Genomic DNA, 22,218 nt, shown 5'->3' on the forward strand with positions numbered 1-22,218 from the left:
CCCTTCAGATAAATTAAAGGGAACCGTCGGTGAGCCGAGGCTACATTTTCTTAAGCCCTGGAGAGGAGTTGTTCTGAAGAAACTTTGATACAGATAGGTATGAACACGCCATCCTCCAAGGCAACATCATGTCCCCGTTCCTCCATTAGCTTAAACAGGGCAGCATCTATCCGACTCCAGCTACTGCCTGTCCTGTTGCAGGGATGCATTATTTATCTCTCCGTGTTATTTTCACAGATTTCTGGAGAGAGCGCGGCAAGGTAAAGGAATAATAATAATAAAAGAAAGAAAGCCTAGCCTAGTCATCTCTCTCGCGCGCTCTCTCTCTCTCGCTCTCTCTTCCCCCCACGTTACTTTGATTGACAGCTCAGCCTCTCCACTCTCCTTCTCACCGACCTTCCCATTCTCCCTGCCTGTCTGAGTGTTCCACCGCCTCCCATTGGCTCGCTCAGAGGGGTCCTGCAGCTCCGCTAAGAAGGCTTCCTAGCAAAGGCATGAGCGGGGGGAGAAGGGGAGGCGATGTCTGCGGGGATCCGTCCCCATTGGTTCAGTGTCACGGTCCCACGTTGGTTCAGACGCAGGCGATTGGCCACAGGCCTCTCCTCCCCCTCTCTCTGGGCGGGGCCACGCGGCTGGTTAGCTCAAGGAGTGTGAAACCGCGTGTTAATGTAACCAGCGCGGGCGGATATATTGTGTCCCGTTTATCGAGATCCCGCCGCCGCCGCCGAGCTGGGTTGTATGTCCCGCGGAGTTTTATTATTACATTCGCACTGCTCTTATTTCCATGGAGGAGGAAGCCTGGTGATTTTTTTTTTCGGGGTGGGGGTAGATCGGCTCCCCCCCCCTCGCTTGGCCTGGATGTTTCCACGAGGGATCCTGGAGAGAACTTTAGCCCGGGATTGAGCGAGGAAGCAAGCGGGAGAGGAGGCCGCGGGCAGAGTCGCGCCTGCTTAGGATGCCGTTGTTCCTGCTGCGCGTCGGGATGCCTTGTGGGAATCGCCTCGTGTTGTCCGACGTGCCGCGGGCCTAGGGAGGCTGCTCCTTGATTTGCGTCCCGTTTGCGGTGGGTGGTCGGGAGGGCTGGGAGAGGCCGGCTCCTGGGTTCTGTTCAACTCTCCGGCGGAGGGGGCTCCGTCTACCTCGTTCCCTTCCCGAGGTGGCTCGCCTGGAGCGCAGTAATCCGCCCCCCCCCCCGCGCCCCGATTTGTTCGCCGGTGTCCCGTGCGTGACCCGGCCTTGCGCCTGTCGCCGAGCGCGTCGCGGCCCTTTGTACTGGAACTCCGTGGCCGTGGAGCTCGCCCGCCCGCCCGCCTTGGCCACTTGACTTGGTTGGATTTCCCCCCTCACGGAGCGAGAGAATAGAAGCCGCCTCCGCTCGGGCTTTCCGGTCTCGCAACTGCATCTCGCAAGTTCGCCGCCGGCCGAGCGAGGGCCGCTTGTTTACTTCCCCGCAGAGAAGCGAAAGGACGAGCCCTGCCGGCCACGAGGAAGGAGCCGGCCCAGCCTGGACAGCGCCTGCGGCCCAGCGCGCCTCCAGAGCTCGGCCCAGCCCCCGTCACGAAACAAGCGAACAACAAAGGAAGCGGCGAGGCAGCGGCGGGAGGATGAGACGCCAGGCTGAGTAGCGCGCTGGTCGCCGGTCGCCTCCCCCCGCCCGGTGGGTTGCCCGGGAGCGAAAGTTTGGGGCTTGCGTCGAGGATTGCGCTGCGAAGAAGCCAAGCGGCCGCCAGAGCCATGTTTCCTCAGAGTCGGCATCCCGTAAGTGACCCCCTCCCCGGGCGGGACGACAGGCCTTGAGCAAAGATGGCCTGGTGGGGGGGGGGGAGGAAGGGGGTGAAGGCCAAGCGGCTGCTCGGGAGAATCCACGGCAAGCGCCCGCCGTTGGGGAGCCTCGCCCGTCCACAGGAAAAGCCTGGGAAACTTTCTGGATTGAGTTTCCCCTTGGCAGGGACTGCTTGGAAGCTTCCCGTTGCGGCTGGGTGTCTGGGGACCTCTACTCCTTTGTTTACACTGGGACTGACTTGTTTGCTTTCTAGCCTACAATGGTGGGGAAGGGTGGGCCACTTCTGGCCCTCTTCGCTCTGTAGCCTAAGAGTGGACTGTGGCCAAAGGGGCAGACTGTGGGTAGCTTGCTTCCCCTAGAAGTGTTGCAAGTGAAATCTGGGTGCACACTTTAAGTTTCCTGGTAGGGTGCCAACACTTGGGACTGAATCTCTTCCCCCTGGACTGTTCCCTCCTTCCACCCAAAAACTATTATTAAGGGTGAAAGCATGAGACATGGGAGAAATGTTGGGTGGACCTGCTGGAGAACCCTCCAAGAAACTTTGGGCAACAGCTCCTAAGTGCATAAACTGGGTAACTGAGGGCCTTCTAAACATAGCAGAACTCTAGGATTTCTCACTGGAGAAATAACTTGGTTTCTTATCTCAATGGCTTCCTTACAAATCTGCTTTCTTCCCAGACGCCACATCAGGCTGCAGGACAGCCCTTTAAGTTCACCATCCCAGAGTCTCTAGACCGCATCAAAGAGGAGTTCCAGTTCCTCCAAGCTCAGTATCACAGGTGGGTGCGGCCTCTTTGGTTCATTGATCTTGTGCTCTGTCAACCTCTGGCAGTCTTTAGTGTTGGGGATTTCAAGTTTCTCTCTACATAGCATACTTGTTCAGTGGGTGTATTTTGTTTCTTCAAAATGTACTTTGTATTTGTGCCCAGGTGGTGGCGTGTAGAGTCAGTTTAAGGGTTGTCACTCACACAGAAAAGCTCTCTTTATTTGTATAATTTGCCACAGTTCAGGTGAACTTTCCTCCCCCTACCCAAATGTGCTTTTAACAGGAGAAGTCAATATTTGCTCTGGAGATGTTTTGAAAGAGTCTGAACTGACAATTGGTTAAACATTGTTCCTGTTCTTGTACTCTTGCATTCTGTAACTAAATGACTGAATGACTTGTTTAAACTTTATTCTGAAAACAAAGCAATACTGGGACATTAGGAATAGTGAGCGACCATCACAGCAAGTACCTTCTACTTTGGTTTACCGCATCTTCAGAAAATGGTACTTGAATTTGGCCACAATCAATTTGATCCTATCCCTGTTTTGCTCAGAAGTAATTTCTATTAAGATTTGTGAGACTTCATGTCCAATATATGTTTATAGAATTGCAGTTCAGGTGACACATACATTATCTGTGGGTTTTAGGCTGTATTTGTTTGGTGGAGTGGAATACAGTGAACTTACAGTAAGACTGTTGGTTAATTATCTTAATTTGTGACAAATAATTGGGATACAGCTTAATCATTTAGATCAAGCTTATCCAGGTAAGTGATGTAGAACAGCAAAGTTTTAAGATGGTGAAAGCTATTTTGACATATCAGTAAACTACTGCTGATGACTGATTGAAGAAACAAAACTTAGTTACTTGAAGTTCCTGGTATTCTAAATGATGATTAGTGGTGATATTCATCCAACCTGTGACAGTTAGCAATACAATTCAATGAAGTTAGTGTCAGGTCGAAATATTTTTAATGCACAGTAACCTGTTCATGTGCATGCTTGTTTGAAGTAAACTTTAATGTGTTTGTCAGGTTGCAGCTAGTTCTACGGCTCATCAAGAATTATTTAGCTGGACTCCTTTTTAAAATTTATTTACAATTTAGAAGGCTTCTTTGATGTGCGCATGTCAGTTAAGTGTATGAATGATGCTATATTTGCATGGCAATCTCGTTAGTGGTGTCCTTGAAATTACACTTTGGTCTATATTGTGGGGCATGCATGTGGCTTTTAATTGTAGGACAGCCAGGTCCTATTGTGGTGTGGATTCATAGTTTCATTAATCTATGTTTAAAGGCTGAGTGTTTGTCTTCAGCATATCATTTTAGATCTTTTGAGCTGATTTAAGAAAATGACTTAAAATAAATCAGATGACAACCCCAGTTCTTCCTGACTTTTAATAGTCTGAATTGGGAGGTAAAATGTAAAGAAACTAGTTTCCATGTTGTTTGACTGAAGTCTGCAATTTTTGTTATGTGTATCATCATGTGAATAAAACTGTTAATTGAATCTGAAGAGATCCTTCACTTACATATTCTAACCCAGTTATTTGCAGTAAACAGTGTGTCAAAACTTTTTGGTATTTATGCTGTGATACCATGTGACATGCCGTTTGTCTTCAGTATGTTAATAGAAGCAAATGACTGAAATGAGCAACATATTTAAGAATAACTGTTTTTATTTTCCTAGCCTTAAATTGGAATGTGAGAAGCTGGCAAGTGAAAAGACAGAAATGCAGAGGCACTATGTGATGGTAAATATAGTTGTTGCTTTTTACTTGTTAAAGTATTGTTACAGTGTGATTATCTTTAATGGGATTCTTTTCTCTTTTAATTGCAGTATTATGAAATGTCGTATGGATTAAATATTGAAATGCACAAACAGGTAAGGAGTTCATCAGGTCTACAATGTAGTATGATTCAGGATCATTTATGTTCATAATAGCTTTGAAATATGGGTGGAAAGTGGTAAAAGAGAAAAAATATAGCCTCTGATAAATTGTTGCTTGATTATATAAACATTTGAATAAATGTCAGACAACTGATACGTCACTAAGCAGTTATTTAATGCTGCTGCAAAGATAGAGTCAGTTAATGATTTCAAGGAATTAGATTTCTAGGAGGAAATTCCATGTTGATGCAATCTTGTATCACCCTCACCATGCAGCATATGTTGATGGCTGCTCAAGCCCTAGCACATTAAAAGCATGAAAAGATTAGTGACTTGGAAAATGCTCGTTATGACTGAGTTTGCAAGTTCCCATAAAATTCACACTTATGGCTACTATAATGGTGAATAAAAAGAGTATTGAACTGGAACAAGGCACTAAGGACCTCATAAGAGAAGAAAAGCTAAATGATTGCTCAGCCCAAAGGACCTTCAATTGAGTAGTTATTGTCTGCCAAAGAAAGCATTAATGGCAGGGTATAAGTATTCTGTAGATATGCTGACATCCACTTTTTCATCAAGATGCTGGTACAATAAGTCTTTCAGAAATCGATGGCCTCTTAAAAAAATTATCATTAGATGAAGTTGCACAGTTGGACACATTTCAAAGTGCAACAATACAATTCTTTCTTGATGTATATGTGCTATTTCATCTAAAACTCTTGTTTCATTAAATTAAAGAGCATGGCTGACCGGCTAGGGCACAGCGAAGAAATTGATTAGTTCAGGCTTCACATCTTCAGTATATTCAAAGACTTCCATTAAGCAAGTGTGTTTCAGTACTGCATTCTGCTTTTGTAACTCTGAACTCTTTGATTTTTTTTTTTACTTTAAAACCCATCATAGGTTCGAGAATATCATATTTGATAATGTGAGGTTACCACTATGTCAAAGGTAGAAGATTTTTAGCTGTAGAAATGTTTACATTCATAGTGTTCACGTAAATATCACGAAGTTTAAAATGCTTGGAGTTATTGAATTTAGTCCCAGAGGTTTGTATCACATTTCACGTTGTGAGGATAATTTGCAAATCATTAATTTTGTGAACTTATAATTGATCATAAGTTCCTTTAATGTTGTGTTTGACAGTAAAATATCTTCTGGCACAGTCTGAGGGCATGTATAATTTGGTTCAGTGAACTGAAAACTAAGGTAACTTAAAATTTAACATGCAACACTAAAGACTGCTGGAGCAGAGGCGTGTCTTTTGACTTTAAATATTATGTATTGTAACAGTTCTTAAAAATATACAATGTATCAGCAGTTTAGGATTATCTCTGTTGAATACTACATTTTAAACAGTGGTTCTGTGGGAAATATATTTGCGTGAAAATAATTTAGTACAAATTTGCATGTCTCTTCAATTGTTTTAGAAGAGTAACCTGACATACAAACCAGCAAAGCAGAGTTCATTTCAGAGGCCTAGAATTAAATAAATTCCCTCTTCACCCAATCTGCATGCTCTCAAAAATGAGATTGCATTGCTTCAGTCTGCATAGGTCATCTTAACCTCAGAGAGAAGGAAAAAGGGGGTGGGGTGGGGGGGGGCTCTTCCAGAGTTTAAACATGGACAGTATGTTCTTAGGCATTTGGTAGAGAGTAATCATAATTCTTATTAAAACTGGTGATGTGTAGCCCCTAGGGTGTAGCCAGGCTTAAATTGATGCTTTTTGCTGGCTGATCACCAGCATGGCCTAAGTGCTCATTATGTTGTAGAGAGGGCCTTCAGAGCTCTCATTACGTTTGACAGGAATTCTCTCTAGGGGGAAACTGGGCATTAGCTAGACTCCTGACAGGCTGAAATTATTCCTGCTTTATGGCTTATAACCAAATGCTTAGCAAGGCATCATCAGGGGACACAAAAAGTTGTCACTTCTCGCAACATCTTTTTTTTAAACTGGAAAATGCAGTGATGGGGAAACTTTTCATCAACCTTTAATGTTAGTAAGGCCCGTATCCAGTATTGCTACTATACTTGGCTCATTTGTGAAGCTCTTCAAAGCTTCCTCACCTTTCTAATTATCATAACAACACATAATAAACAATGTGTTTTCTTTGTAACACTGGTGTTGCAAAATATACAAAAACTGTAAATTCAAAAAATAATTGCTACTTCTGTTATTTCATATTCTGGTGATATTTTCTTGATGTTTAGGACTGTACTTCATAATTAAAAACTGATAACTTTTTTTGGTGTCCCCAATCCATATTACCTTAGGCATAGAGACTTGGAAAGGATTGAGGGAAGTCATTCAGTCAGCTGCCATTACCCTGTGCATTTCCTCTCCCAAAGTTACTTAGCTCTTGCACATTTTTACTTGGGTGAGAGTCCCACCAAATTTAGCATGAGGTTTTCGTGTATAATTGGATTTGGTATTACCACCTCAGAACCTCTGCTTCTATTCTGTGTCTTTGGAATTCTTCATAAAGTATAGCACTTTATACTGCTTGTGTGTGGCTTACATATTTGAATCCAAATCTGTAATGGAAGGGCAGCTAATAGTATGAGTGGTACTGTGATGGGAAGATACTACCACATGCCTCTTGTACATATTTAAATCCATCTTATTTCTGGAGGTGTGTGACTATGAATTGTCCTGAATGTTTGATGATGAAATGGAAGTTGCAAGCAAGGTTACTGCTCTGTCCCATGTACTACTAAACAAAGACTTGCGTTGTCATCTAGTGGCAGCTCTTACTTGCCACATGCAATTAGATGAAGGTTTACAAGCATGCACCATACATATACAAAGACAAATATAGTGCCCAGTCAATCCCTAACTGGTTAATTACAAATGTCTAATGGCTTCAATTACATTGATTGAAGATGGTAATGGGTACTACTTGTAGAAGTCTGGGAAGTTGTAGAAGTCTGGGAAGTTACTATTTTGTTAAGTAAAGTTGGCTTAACTGCATAGTTAAGGTAGTGGCAGATATAATAATACTTCATAAAGTGATGAATCATTTTCTGTTTCTACTTTGCACCTCTCCCCTCTTATAACCAATGAGCTACATCCAGTGAAAAAATTCCTTTTTGATCAGTGTGGGTGTTTTTAAAAATCTTATTTCTGTTTAAATTTTGGCTCACATTTATAGAGGTCTTGGCTAGAGAATGATTGCCTGAACCTGGTAGCAGGAATTAGTTGCATACCACCAATTATGTTGTTTGCATTTTGTTTATCAAGCACTGTAGTACTTTAAAAAGCTGTGAGTGAGAGAGTACTTCTGTGGCCAAAATGCTTAAATATCATAGGTGGGAAAGGAATAGTACTATATGAATTGCACTTTATCACAGTGAGATGGTTTGGAAGTTTTAAGATTGGCTTTAAGGAACCTGCTTGGGGTTCCTACATTACCACAGGATTAGGAGGGTACTGAACTAAGTTGTCTGTAATGTCCTGTTTATGAAATACTGTCCCCAGATCCATTTACATGGGATTAGTAGAGTGTGTGTAAGATGTCAGATAAATACATTTAAGTTTCCTGAGCATTTATTGGCTAGTCTGCTGATTTTGATGAGCCTCTTGTGGCGCAGAGTGGTAAGGCAGCCGTCTGAAAGCTTTGCCCATAAGGCTGGGAGTTCAATCCCAGCAGCCGGCTCAAGGTTGACTCAGCCTTCCATCCTTCCGAGGTCGGTAAAATGAGTACCCAGCTTGCTGGGGGGTAAACGGTCATGACTGGGGAAGGCACTGGCAAACCACCCCGTATTGAGTCTGCCATGAAAACGCTAGAGGGCGTCACCCCAAGGGTCAGACATGACTCGGTGCTTGCACAGGGGATACCTTTACCTTTACCTTTTTACTGCTGATTTTGTTTTTAAATTATTGAGTATTTTCTATTGGATTTTATTGTTGGTTTAAAAACATAGAGGTCTTAGGGCAGAATAACAAACTGGTTCCTGCTAGTAGTGGTAGTCAAAGTTGCAAAGAATGTATGTGGAGTCATATCTTTATGTAATCTGCCACAAGACAACTTTGCTGATAGCGATGGGGAATAAATCCAATAATAATTGTTTCCATTATCATTACCAACAGCAGTGTGTCTTTCTCCTCCGACATTAGTATAGCAGTAGTTTTTTCCCCTGACCATTGGAAAGCATTTAGGAATTCTTGGGAAACGTATACTAGGCCTGTGCCTCTAATCCTGATGTAGATCCTTCTAGGAAGCAAAAGTTGTAAAGATGGAGTTTTGTGCCAACATTTCACTTTCAAAAAGCTTCCTAATTATGGCAGCCCAGGCAAGCAGTGGTTACTGCATTCAGTCTGGTGCCAAGAGGTAGACTTTCTTGGATACTTGTAGCCACATGGGAAATGTTTTTGGTGTGTTATTCTCCACAGTCATGTCTGTTGGCTTTCTGAATAAACCAGGAGGTAAATCTTCTCCTGTTAAAACCCAGATTGTTTAGGTGTAAGATTAGCCTTTGTTCAGTGGCAGTTAGCCAAAGAATGATTGATCACTGCTGAACCCCCTGGCAGACTATATAAACTACTGCAGTGTTTAAGTCCCTGCCATCCTCAAACTGACAGGTGGGCCTTTGTCTGTTTGGGGTGGATTGCTGTGATCTTTCTGACCTGCCTTCAGGCAAGCTTGTTGCTCTGCCTTTCTGTGTCCTTTTCTATTTGGCTTGCTGCCTTCTCACTTCTAAATAATTATAACCTCAAAAACAGTGCCTACTGCTAGCAGTCCAGTTGTCTCTTTTACGAGTAGTTCCTTATGAGAGGGACAGTCAGGGTTTGTCAGCATCTTTTCTTGATCACTCATTAAAATACTAGTAGTGGGTTAAACAGAGTGACTATTAAGAGTTTTGCTCAGATCTCCATAGCTCTTTAAAAGGATTGTGACATTTGCATAGTTTTCTGTCTTGGTTTTGGCTAGTACTGCTTTCAAGTTGGGCAGATGGGCTCTTCCATAATGAAATGTTGACAAATGTCATATTCTGTTTTTTTTTGTCCTGTTTATGCTTTGGGATACCTATTGGTTGTATTTTTAATTATAATTCTTTGAAAGTTGTAAACCACCTAAAACACCTCTCTGAACAGGTAGCATATAAATGTTTTAAAGAAATTTTAAAAAATCCACACTTTTGAACTTCTATTGAAGTGTTTTGAACTTCTACTGCAGGGGGGGGAATATTAAAGGAAATTATACAGTGGGTAACAGAAATAGAAAAGAGCGATTCCCCTTGTTGGTTCTCCAGACTGACTTCTCCTCAGCCCCCTTGTGTTTCAGCTTTTTAATTTTTAACAGTCCAAGAGACCCTCATAAAGGAAAGCTTTCTAATGTTTAGTTTTCCCAATTTGAATTCTGAGGTGCTCGGTTCTTATGAGAGGACTGTGCCACATGCCCTCTAGCAGAAAGGCATATTTAAAAAAAATTGAAATGAGAATGTTGCCACATTTGGCCAAGCCTTTGCAGCCTCAGCAGTATTTTCTGCGAGTGTGGTAAGAGTTTTTATTAGCTATTATGCCTTGATTAGTGAAGGTGCTCTTAAACAATTACATTAATGGATATAATTAAAGTTAGTACATGGCTCTTGTGCCATGGCTCTTCTGGGTTCATGACAGCTTTTGGTTAAATGACATCTGTGTGTAGCAAAGCTTTCAAAATTATTGGACAGAAAATCAAGCCATGTTTTTGTTCTGTTTTCAGCCTTTTGATATCTTGGGTAAACAGTCGGTCAAAGCAGCTTATGGAGTAAGGTGACCAGTCAGTGTATTGACAAGAGCAGACACAATAGAAAACTGCATTAGGAGGCAAGCCATTGGGATTTGCAGTAAATATATTACTGAACACAAGTGAATTGCCAATACTGCTTGTTTAGCAGTTTGCAAGGGCAATGGCAGTATGGATTTTTGAATTAGAAGGGAAGGACTGTTCTTTCTCTGTGCTGGAACATCTAGTGGATGGCTGAGAAGAAAATTGATTTAGGGAACAAAATGCTGCAACCTCTGTTTTGTGCCATGTGAAAGGCTTCTGTGGATTAGTGGGTGAAAACACAAAGGTAGTTTACAGATCAGTAGAAAGACAGCAAAGCAGAAGAGGTCTTTGTTTGTTGCTTGATCAAGATGACATACAACTAAGTGTGAAAGATTTGGGGGAAGGCACTAATATGAGGGTTGCTTTAGTTTATTCTGGAATGAAGTGCTTGCAATACACTGGCTGTGCTAATAATAGGAGATTCACAGGGTTACTAAAGTACTGTATCTTTTTTCACCTGCTTTGCAGGAGTGATACTGTAGAGGTTCACACTGACAGGATAGCACACATTGAGAATCCCCAGAGTCATGGTGTGAATGTATTGACATCGCTCCTCTTAACTATGCATTTATCTATCATTTCTCAGATATTTAATCATTGCAACTTTGCAGGTGACTTGCATATGTGAAATTGCCTTCACAGGTCAAACAGAACTTCAGTACTGGTGTATATTGCCCAAAAGTGCAGGGTTTCTAAGTAGCAGCAGTTTACATATTGTACTGAGAATACTGAAATAAATTGTTTCATGATTTGGTATTAGCAGTTACATTAGCATTTCAGGTAGATTATCTGTTATTGGAAAAGCTTCAGAGAATTGGTTGAAAAATCAATTATAATATTTCCTAGTGTAATTCCTATCAAAAGATAATAATGATTATAAATAGTGCCCATTGTGGTTCAGTGGATAAAGTAACAGACTTGAACCAGGGAGATGTGTGCTCAGAGTGAATCATAAAGAGGCTTGAACAGGAGAAACTTTCGGCAGATTATTATATGCCAATATGGCATTCATAATAAAACAGTCAATGGCTAACAGTAAACGGTATCCTTTCCTCCTTTTTCTGACTTCAAGTCACTTGAGAATGCCTTATATGCAACTAACTTCCTGCACAGATATGTACTCAGAAATATTATGCTCTGCATATATACAGTCATGTATGAGAAAACCAGACAGGTTGACTTCCCTGTAGTGGGAACTGGTGGTTAGGATACACATACAGAAAGAGGTATTTTGTCTTTGGCCTTTTCATGTAAGATTCAGTAGATAGTAGCACTTTTACTCAAGTGATTGTGCTTGAAAAAGTATTGACACAAAGCTAAACCTGTTAAAGGAATTAAATTTGATTAAAGTAAATATGACATCTGGAATTTCCCTTTCTAGAGGAAAATTATGCTATTCAAACAGCATAGAGATATTTATTGGTCACAATAAGTTAATACAGGCAAATCACATATCTTAGAAGTGAAGGGGCAGTCATGTAATATAGCACCCCTATTAATGTTGGTGCACAGATGTAGGGAGGTTGTGGGGGTCTGATGTGCTGTGGTCTAAAGATGCCTTTAGACAGTAATTTATCACAGATAATTTCAAATGGGTACATATTCCTGTTTATCAGCTTGAGTGTAATCTGTTTGGAGTAAGTCTTCCCGCCTGTGAGGTAAAGCACTCTTGATTTCTCCCAATGGTTAATATGTATAGTGGTGGTCTCATTCTAGTTTCCTGGTGTTGCTAATTGAGCCCTCTCTGCCTTCATGACACTTGCCATCTTCAAGGCCACAGTTAGGAGTGGAGTAACTGGCTGATCATGAGAACCTGCAGCCCATAGTAGGAGAATATAGGAGATTCAGGAGTATTGAGATAATTTCTACAGGGCTCCAGAAAGAACACAACATGTTTGCATTGCCATTATTACCTGCTGCATGGTGGTAAAAAACAAACTGTAATTGGGTTAAGAGAAGAAAGCTAGCTTGAATTCTGAGGGACTAAAGGCCAGGATTATGCTATGCAATGGCTAGCAACATAGAGAATGCTTGAGCTATGGCCAGCTTGAGTTTTTGGACAGTAAGAGTATGCCATCGAATGCAGATTTTAAATATGTGATACTGTTAAGCTAGACTGTCTTGTTTTCTTTGCTGTATGGTCTTAGAGCAGTATGTTGAATATTCTGAAATACTATCCAAATAAACTCTCTATTTTATAAGAATGGTTTCCTTTTGCATACTAGGTCTTGGGAACCCATGGGGTTCAGACAGGGAATCCTTAACACGATCCTTTTCTGCAGATGATAGTATTAATAGTGACAACATAGATAACTTGAAATACCCCCTTCTGCAGATTTTCTGTGTAATGGTTAATATGGCTGTAAATAGGAGATGAATGTGGCTACTTTTCGGAGTCTATTACTCAGGAGGCCAGTAAACTTGATTGGCTGTTACAATTCTAGCAGAATCATTCGATTTGAGAGCAATAGAGAGATAAGATATCCAATTACCCAAATGATTTGCAGGGCTAGCCAATGTTGTCATGGAGATGTGAGTTGGAACAAATTAAATTTTAAGCAATAAAAATAATCTTAAAGCACGTCTGGGAACAAGAACATTTGGCAGTGGCACTTACCTGAATTGAATCTTAGTTTGACATGTTGTTGTTTGACATTGATATACTGTGGGGGCTTAAACTTTTTGAAATGGCACATTGCCTCTTAATGTTTTGCTGCCAGTACCAGAATAAGAGACTGGCATATTGAGTTTTGAATAACAGGATGTTAATAATACATGCTTATTGTTGATACTAAATTCAGTACAGCAAAACATTTGGGAGACTTAATGATTTCAGATATAACAATTAAAAATGAGAAACATTTTTGCTCACATAGCCTTAAAACATAGTAGTTAACCTGAAGATATGAACTCCCCAGGAGGTGCCTCTTTTGACTGTTCGTGGTATGGATTGTTATGACCACAGCATTACTTACAATACATACTTGCCTGGGTTCAAAGATCCTACTGCATGAGACAGAGATATTCTTTCTCATGTGGGGTATAGTTACCACATTCCGTCCAACTATACCCCCTTCTGTGTATGTCTTCAGAAAGCCTTCCTGACACTTATTTGGGTAGATGTGGGTAGGCTGCAGATGGAGCATTTTATTTATGCAGCAGCAAGACTTTTAGATTTAAACCGCCATAATTTCTGAGTTTGAGAAAAAATGGCATTTCATGTGATAAGTAATAACGATCTTAAAAGTGTGTTTCTGTACTGTGAAAGGCTCGTTTTCCTTATTAATGTTACATCAAAATGATTCCTGGCTTGCAACATAGTTAAAAAAAAACAGAACATCCTATAAAGAGCTTTTATCCTCATGTCTGTTAGACAGATGGAGGCAAAAATTGGTCTGAGGTCAAGCCATTTGCTGCATTTTCACAGCCTTCGATTTTCCTCACCGCAGATCATCTCAAATGATTCAGTAATGACCAAAAGTGCAGCCTTGACCTTTATTCCCTTGTGGATTACTGTTACACAGTATAAACGGCAAGAAGAACATTTTGTTCGTTTAGATGGGAGTTTTCAAGTCTATTTTGCTGGGCCTTTCTACAGCACAAGTGCAGAGCATTAAATCCAGTTCTTCGATGCTTCTGTAGTAAAACATGAATTTATAATTTCAGTTAGGTGGTAATAATGTCTTTAAAAAATTCTTTTCACAGTAGTCCATGGAGCCCTCCTGAATTTTTTTAAGTGACTGCTTTTTAAATAACACATCTCTAGTAGTGTAGACTACAGTCACTTTGGGAAAGGTTAGAGTCTTAATTGTCACTGCTTAGTGTTGTGGTAGCACTTTAATGCCCTCTTTATTTTCTTAACAGTATTAGCCTTTCCCCTTGGTGTGAACAATCCAGTTATTTTAGCATATAGGTCTGGCTTCATTTTATAGCCTCATACAAAGTTACTGATGGGGAAAAGTGTATAGGGTTAAAAGACAGCACACTGTACACAAACAGTGTAGGTACAGGACTTAACTTTGATATAAGGTAATCTGAAGGACAAGATGAGCCAGCTTGATGTAATGGTTGGGAGTGCTGACTAATAATCTGGTGAGCCTGGTTTGAAAAAATAGCAAATACAGAAATAATGGATCTCCTAACCCAGTGGTCCCCAACCTTTTTATCACCGGGGACCACTCAACACCAGGGACCACTCACCAGGGACCACTCAACGGCTTTTACTGAGGCCCGTGGGGGGGGTAGTTTACTCCTCTACTCTCAACCACTGCCCTAACGCTCTCTGATCACTATGATAATGTTTAAACATCCCTTCAAAATAAGATACAGACACGCCACAACAATGAACATAAGGAACATTTTATTTTCATGGAAATTTTAACTCATGACAATGACAAATCAATGAGAACCCTGAGCTTTTTTCTCTGTAACGAGATAGTCCCATCTGGGAGTGATGGGAGACAATGACACCCAAAGTGTGTTGTAAAGGGCCGGGGGGGGGGGGGATGAAGTAAAGGGCCGGGGGGGGGGGAAGGCGTCCTTCGGGGCCCACCTCCAATTAGTCGAAGGACCACATGTGGTCCGTGGCCCACAGGTTGGGGATCGCTATCCTAACCAATTGGACTTCTTACTAATAAGGCTGCTGGTAGACTATGGAAACTAATTTTGTGAGATATTTTACAAAGGTTTAAGCCAATGAGTCTTCCTGAAACCTTTCTTTTTGCTTCATGTGGCATCTACAAGGATGGTACTAAAGTTACTTTTTGCCCTCTGTCTATATTTTATACTTCCATATAGACAAAGTAGAACACTTAAACTATTCACATCTGCATTTGAATAGTTTCACAATATTTCACTAGTGGATAAAGAAACATTGCCAAAGAGATGGTATCTTATTTGAGATAGGATGACAATGTCTGTAAAATATATACCTTCTTTTTCTTAGCATTTGTATGTATGTTAATGAGATTAAACTATTTTGTAAGCAATAAAATTCTCACTGAGGTAGATAAATTTGTAGAAGGGGCTTTTTAAAAACACGTGAGAAAGCAAAAAGGACAGTTCAGTACCTTGGGTCACCTTCAGCTGAAGAGGCTGTAAGATATGTTGTACTTCTTTCGTAAACACTTTTTAATTGAAACTACAAGTATACCATTTATAATTATGCATTGTGTGATAAGTGCTGTCATGTTACTTCCCAATGGTGACCTTTGATATAATGACCTCCAAATGGTTCTATCATTGGCAGCCATGCTCAGGTCTTGCAAATTGAGAGCTGTGGCATCCTGTATTGAGTCAGTTCATCTCATGACGGGTGTTCCTCTTTTCTTGCTGCCTTCCTAGCATCATTGTATTTTCCTGTGAGTCTTGTTTCATAGTGTAACCAGTCATTTACATGCAATACAAATTATATATTTATGAGTAGGAACTTGCAAGGACATGCAGGTGGTATGTCTTTCTCCCCTTCCATTAGGGTTTGAGTTGGCTTAGGTAAGGCTAGGTTAGGGAAGGGTTAGGGTTAGCGTGAAGGAGAGTTAGGTAAAATATATATTTTCAAAACATTTTTACACACACATAATTTCTTTGCATCTGCCAAATGACTTATTCCCCCCCCCACACACACCCTTATCATAGCTGAATATTTCAGAGGCAACATCCCACACAGCTCCTGGCAAAGGCACAGTGTGGGGTTCATCCCGTGCACAATCATTTTCCTGAGGACTGCAAATGCTTCGTGATGGAGCCACAGTTGGTAGACACTTCTTACAGGGTGCAGTTCTACTGTGAGTCAATTTACTGAGGAATCTAATTTGAACATGGAGATCACTTAACTTTACACCATTCTAAATCTCCTTTCGTGAAAAAGAAGTGACTCAATACAACAGAAGATTTAGCATCCATTATTTTTTGTCGAGAAAAGGTACCATTTAAAAATATCAATTTTAATTTTGTGGTGACTTTTCCAGAATGCATAATAAAACTGATCAAAAGTATTAATGGTGATAGCGTTTGTTGTTGTTGTTGTTGCTGCTGCTTCTGAGCATATTTAAACTATTCCCAATCCCTTTTTGCCTCTCATTTCAGGAATAAAATTTGACAAAATGACAAATAACACTTGTGCTTGGCTGTATTTTAGGTCAAATCACTTAATTTAATACCCCCCCCCCATGACAATACAATTGCAGTCTGAACTTGATCTTCCAAAATGCAGCTGAATTGCCTCATGTTAATTTTAATGATGCTTCAAAAGGGAGGGCAGCACTTGAGTCTGGGGCCCTGGCAGACTTGTCATTTGCAAATAAATCAAAAGACCATCATCACTATAGCAAGGATTAATGATTAGAGTTGCTGTGTACTGCTTGATAGGCTCCACACTCAAGCCTGCTATTAAAAATGAATGCATTCAAGAGGCCATGCATTAAGAACATAAACAATTAAGGGCACTTGAGATGCTCCATGAAGAGCTGCCATACAAACACAAGGGCCTTCACATGAGGCTCCGACCTCTGCAATCTGCTTTGCTAGTGAGCCAAAGAGAACATGGGCAATTAGTGTTGATGTGTCTGTTATCTGCAAGGACTTCTCTTTTATCCTCCATTGTTTTAACTGTCCTCTATTTGCAGATCAAAAATCATAATGATAAGCTATGTCAAACAGTTGCCAGCTCAGGAGAGATGAAAACTGCATGAATAGTATTTTTGATGCTGTCAGGGAGTTCAAATATTTAATGTCATATACATTATACAGCACATCTGTAAGTCATGTATTTTGATTGGCTGGGTGTTTCTTCTTCTCAGGTATTTTATTTTTCTAGAATGTTGTTGAATTCTGACCTTTGAGTATTACAGGGATACAGTAGATAATTAGGAAGCAGGAGCTTTGCTTCTTCCTATTAATGTCAATGTTGAGCTTATTGAGCTTATTGTATGTTTTATCTGCTTTATATTCAAAGCTTTCTCTACCAGATAAAACTTTATCATCTTTGGTGCTCCCCAAAGGAAAAACAAACAAACCTTAACTTGTATGTTCTGATAAGGTTGAAGGAGTTAGGTAATTTGTTTGGTTTTCAGGTAAGCTGAATAAACAGGGACTGAGTCAGTACTTTACAACCAAATGTGTGCTCTTCAGAAATTAGCCTCTTCAGAAATTAGCTCTTCAGACTGCAGGTCAATGGGAATCATGTTACATGCTGTGGAAAATTAGCATGTCAGGAAGAAGGCTAGATTAATACTTTTCTTTGACATGCTAGCTTTCTGTGGTCAGGTTTTTGACCTCCATTTGTAGTCTGATCAGATACAAATCTGAAAAGTGGCTGAAACAATGATGCTTTAAGTATGCTTCACCTTTCATTGGGGGGAGGGGAATGGCACCCTTATCAGCCTATTAAATTGGCTAATGATTTGTCAATTATTTGTCTGGTGTTGGCACAGTATTAGCATGCTACAGGGCTACAAGATATAGTAAAATGGTAACAGGCATCATCTAGAACAGCGACCCGCAACCTGTTTACGGTTGCAGACTGCTAGGAGGGATGGGGGGAGAGGGTGGCCCAAGGCGCCACGCATCTGTGTTTGCGTCCCCAGGGGGGTGCAAATGCACACATGTGACAGTTTTGCGCATGCGCACATGCGCGGAGCTGCTACACATGTGTGTGCGGGGAGAGGGAGGCGCGGCCCCTGCTGCCCGCTGCTGAGGCTTTTGCAGCCCAGTAGCGGCCCGGGGATTGATGACCCCTGATCTAGAATACAAGCTGGACCACAACCCCTGTTGATCTAAGTTATTCTGAAGTGGACAAGAGCCTGCTGCTTTTAACAGATTTATGGTCTTGATAATTTCAGTGGATGTATTATTGCATTGAATTGCATCCTTGTATGATGTACCCAGATCCCAGGCCTAAAGTCCATTGGTATGTTGAGTGCTGGTAGTGCTGATATTGCTGTACCTAGAGCCAGAATACTGTCTGGATTGAAAAATATGTAAAGCAAGCTCTTTTGCAGTATTGCTGTTCTGTTTTGCTTTTGCATGAGAACTATCCATATTAAGCTCTTTGCAGATGCCTCAAATCAGTTGTTTATTTCTGTGGAATCTGCCAAAACTTTTGGGAGTGGTATCTCCTGATTCTGCTTATCCCTAATTATCCAGGAACATCTGATTTTCTACTCATTCTCCCTCTACCCTGCCATAATAGATTTAATAAGGGATTAATATTAGTAGGATATTGCCTTACTGTTTAGAACATCCTTTATCAGAATTTTTTGCCCTGTCATAGCTAAGTTATTCCAACCCTATAGGATTTTCGAGGCAAGTGATATTCAGAGGTGGGTCATCATGCCTGCCTCCGTGACATGATCCTACTATTCCTTGTGAGCCTCCCATCCAAATAGTAGCCAGAGCCAACCCTGCTTAGCTTCCAAGATTCGATGAGTTCAGACTATTTATTTCAGAAATAGTTGTGAAAATATGAATGAAAATTATGCTGAAGGTTATGAGATGGGGAAAAATTAGCTTTGAGTGAGGGTACTGTATAAATTCTATCATAAAACCTTGCCTGACTCCCAATTTATTGTAGTGTAAAGATACGGATGTGTATGATACGTGGCAATGGTTAATTCCGCACTGGCAGAAAAGGCCAAAGGGACAGCCATACAGAGATGAGGGCAGATTCCACATTGATATGACATTGCCACCACGCCACTGCTCTCCCAGGCCCAGTGCAGATTGGGCCCCAGAAGTCCCACATTAAGGGAACATGGATTTTTCCATGTTCCCTTTTGGCACTGCAGGGGCCAATGGGGTCTGTCCTGTAGCAGGTCTGTTAGGACTGACATGCTCTGCCCTATGGAGGCCTGCAGGGGACAAACAATGCCCTGGATGGCTTCACGGTGCATCCTGGTGCCATAGTTTATTTTGTGTGCTGGAAGGGGGATTGTGTACACTACAATACTGTCCAGTACACTACAATATCCACCGCCACCCCACACAGTGGAACCTAACAGCTGCCACCACGTTTCCCGGGTGACTCCACAGCATTGTACCAGCATTGTACCAGCGGCAGCCCAGAATGGCACCGCTGGTGCGGAATCACTCACTATTACACTTGCAAGCAGTATTTCTGCCTTGGTACTTGTGCAAATGATATGGTGAATTTCTGCAGACCTACAAAAATTGCTGAACAGTTTTTAAGAAAGGTTGTGGTAACTTGCTATGGATAAACATAATTATTTGAAGTACAGAATTAATTCATATTTGAAGGACTCTCAGCCAGTCTTGAGATGGTTGTGTGTGTGAGAGAGACAGACAGACAGACATTGACATAAGGCAAACTAAAGTGTAGTGAATTTCCCTGGTTTCAATCATATATTCTGTTAACATTTCTATATATAAGGATTTGATTTAAATGTTTGGATTGTGTCTTCTACTATAATAAACACCTGAAACTGCTGTGTGCCAAACCCTTTCATGTAATGTGTCCTAGTAACTTGGGGAAAAAGAGATTTAAAGGCTTTAGTGGGATTTTAACCAATGCTTTACTTGCTAATAAGCTACTTATAAAGAACAGATTTGTGTTCTAATGCATGTAGAGATGAGGTATTGTAGATACAACAGACATCCTTCAGCAGACCAAATCCTGCCCTGATTAATACACTTTTATATACTGAGTATTTGATACTAATGTTGGGCTGTTTCTATATTTTGAAACATTTGTATTTCTTATGGTTCTCTAAACTGCTTAATATAAAATGGCTTGTATATTTCCTCTTTTATAGACAGAAATTGCCAAGAGACTTAATACAATCTGTGCACAAGTGATCCCATTTTTGTCTCAAGAAGTAAGTACGATTTTCACTTGCTTAAACTGAAATTACTGCATCTTTGTAAATTAGCTAGTTTTAAGATGTTAATTGTATCAAAATTCACAAGTGTGAAGAACATCTGTTATAGCTGAAGTATGCAGCCCCCTGTTAATTTAGTCTAGCAGATGAGAGTTGTAACTGGCAGAGTAGCTCAACCACAAAATTATTCTTTCCAAGGCAGAGGGAAGGCTGACTTGTAAAGATTATCAAGATTTAATGCCAGAATTAGCTTGGCAGCTGCTAGTCTAACCATTTGTTAAATTCAGTGTAAATAAAATATTTGGCATTTAATGGTACCACTCTAAACTTTTGAGTGGCATTTGTAAAGAATGGTTGCTAGTGAAATCAGGTACAAGAGCTTGTGAAATGTGTCCCATCACAGTTACACATCAGAATAGTGTCATGTATGTCAAATAGGACTGTGCCATGATGATGCTTGTCAAGTTGAAATCACCCCTCATATATATCTGGTGAGCCTCTTTGGCGTAGGGTGGTAAGGCAGCAGACATGCAGTCTGAAAGCTCTGCCCACGAGGCTGGGAGTTTGATCTCAGTAGCCAGCTCAAGGTTGACTCAGCCTTCCATCCTTCCGAGGTCAGTAAAATGAGTACCCGGCTTGCTGGGGGGTAAACGGTAATGACTGGGGAAGGCACTGGAAAACCACCCCGCATTGAGTCTGCTATGAAAACGCTGGAGGGGCGTCACCCCAAGGGTCAGACACAACTCGGTGCTTGCAGAGGGGATACCTTTACCTTTACGTTATATATTTGAAATGTTGGATTCTTCAGTTTAATTCTAGTGCAACTACAGTCTTCCAGTTCTGTGCACAGTGCTGTTTTACTTCTTACTTCAACATTATATATAAATAAATAGCATTCACAAGCTTGGCTTATATTGTTGTGCCTAAACAATGTTGTTTGGCTTTGGATGCCGATTAAGTGTCTAATTGCATTTTAGAGTTAGTACCACATTTATTGTAGCTGTTTCTGAATGTTTATTTTGCAACAGTTGATCGAATGTGGTCTAAGAACAATCCTAAATAGGTCTATTTGGAATCCTACTTATGTCAATCCAGTGAGATTTATTTTCAGGAAAGTGACTTTAGGATCACCTGCTGTTCTTGAAACTATGTCATTGGCCTTTTATGCATGGCGGCAGCTACTGCACGCTGCTGGCGTGCGGTTGCCCCGCCGTTCCCCGTGTATGCACACATGCTGGGCTGCCCCGGCGTAGCGCGTGCGCTGAACGCCGGTGCCAGGAGGTAAGCTGGAGCGGGGGGGGGGAGGTTTGGACCGCTCGGGGAGGGAGTGGGGGGGGCCAGGCCCCCTCTACATGCCCAGGTGGGGGCAGGGTGTCGTCCCTGCCAGCTCCGGGGCTCTGCGGAACCCACAGGGGTGTGCGGTGTCCCTACAGGGACACCATTGGGTCGGGGCTGGCAGGCCGACAGGCCTGGCACTGGCGATTATGTACAGCTCCAGCTCACTGCACCCCGGCTTACCCAGGAAGCTACAGAAGTTCCTGCGTTTGCTTAACATGGGTTTTCTGTAGCCCTGGTCCAGGAGGCGCCCGCTCTGGCAGCAGCAGCAAGCATTATCAGTGATTTTCCCTGAAGCACTGCTGCCACCAATGCGGGCATTTTGGCCCATGCATAATGGGCCATTGTGATGTGATTCATTCCAGCTGGAGATTTAGTCATGGCAGGTTGCCCCACCTCTTCCTGAACCCACCCAGGGGAGCATTAGGCCTGGTAAGCCTTATCCGCCCCCGATTTTGATCCTGCACGGGAGCTGGGGCAGTGAAGTTCCCAGTGCGTAAACGGTCTGAGTAATATAAAATCTGCATTTGAACAACTGACTATTCTTAAAATATAAGTTGTATCCTATCTGTTCTTCCACTGAGAATATTGATCAGATTTCATAATGGTATTGAAATATTCATTGATGGTTTGTGCTTTCTCTCCCTCTTTTCTTCCAGCATCAACAGCAAGTGGCTCAAGCAGTAGAACGTGCCAAACAAGTGACCATGGCTGAGCTGAATGCCATCATCGGGGTACGTGGCCTTCCAGGTCTACCTCCTACAGTGTGTATAACCAGCTTTCTCTTCTTATTATTTT

The 22,218-nt window shown here is 41.7% G+C and overlaps 1 protein-coding gene across 4 annotated transcripts in view; it reads left to right on the forward strand.

Moving 5' to 3' along the window:
• Positions 1 to 643: 643 nt before the first annotated feature.
• Positions 644 to 22,218, forward strand: part of TLE1 (TLE family member 1, transcriptional corepressor) — a 100,674-nt gene continuing 79,099 nt past the window's right edge. Inside the window, exons 1-6 of one of the 4 annotated variants that reach the window (XM_077344707.1) lie at positions 644 to 1,758; positions 2,462 to 2,562; positions 4,238 to 4,301; positions 4,388 to 4,432; positions 20,020 to 20,082; positions 22,080 to 22,184. In XM_077344707.1, coding sequence (XP_077200822.1) covers positions 1,735 to 1,758; positions 2,462 to 2,562; positions 4,238 to 4,301; positions 4,388 to 4,432; positions 20,020 to 20,082; positions 22,080 to 22,184 — 402 coding nt within the window. In that variant the 5' untranslated portion in view covers positions 644 to 1,734. The remainder of the gene's footprint in view (positions 1,759 to 2,461; positions 2,563 to 4,237; positions 4,302 to 4,387; positions 4,433 to 20,019; positions 20,083 to 22,079; positions 22,185 to 22,218) is intronic. The other 3 variants (XM_077344709.1, XM_077344706.1, XM_077344708.1) reach the window with 3 other exon arrangements.

The sequence above is a fragment of the Paroedura picta genome, chromosome 7 (assembly GCF_049243985.1).
Source record: "Paroedura picta isolate Pp20150507F chromosome 7, Ppicta_v3.0, whole genome shotgun sequence".
Classification (NCBI taxonomy): Eukaryota; Metazoa; Chordata; class Lepidosauria; order Squamata; family Gekkonidae; genus Paroedura; species Paroedura picta.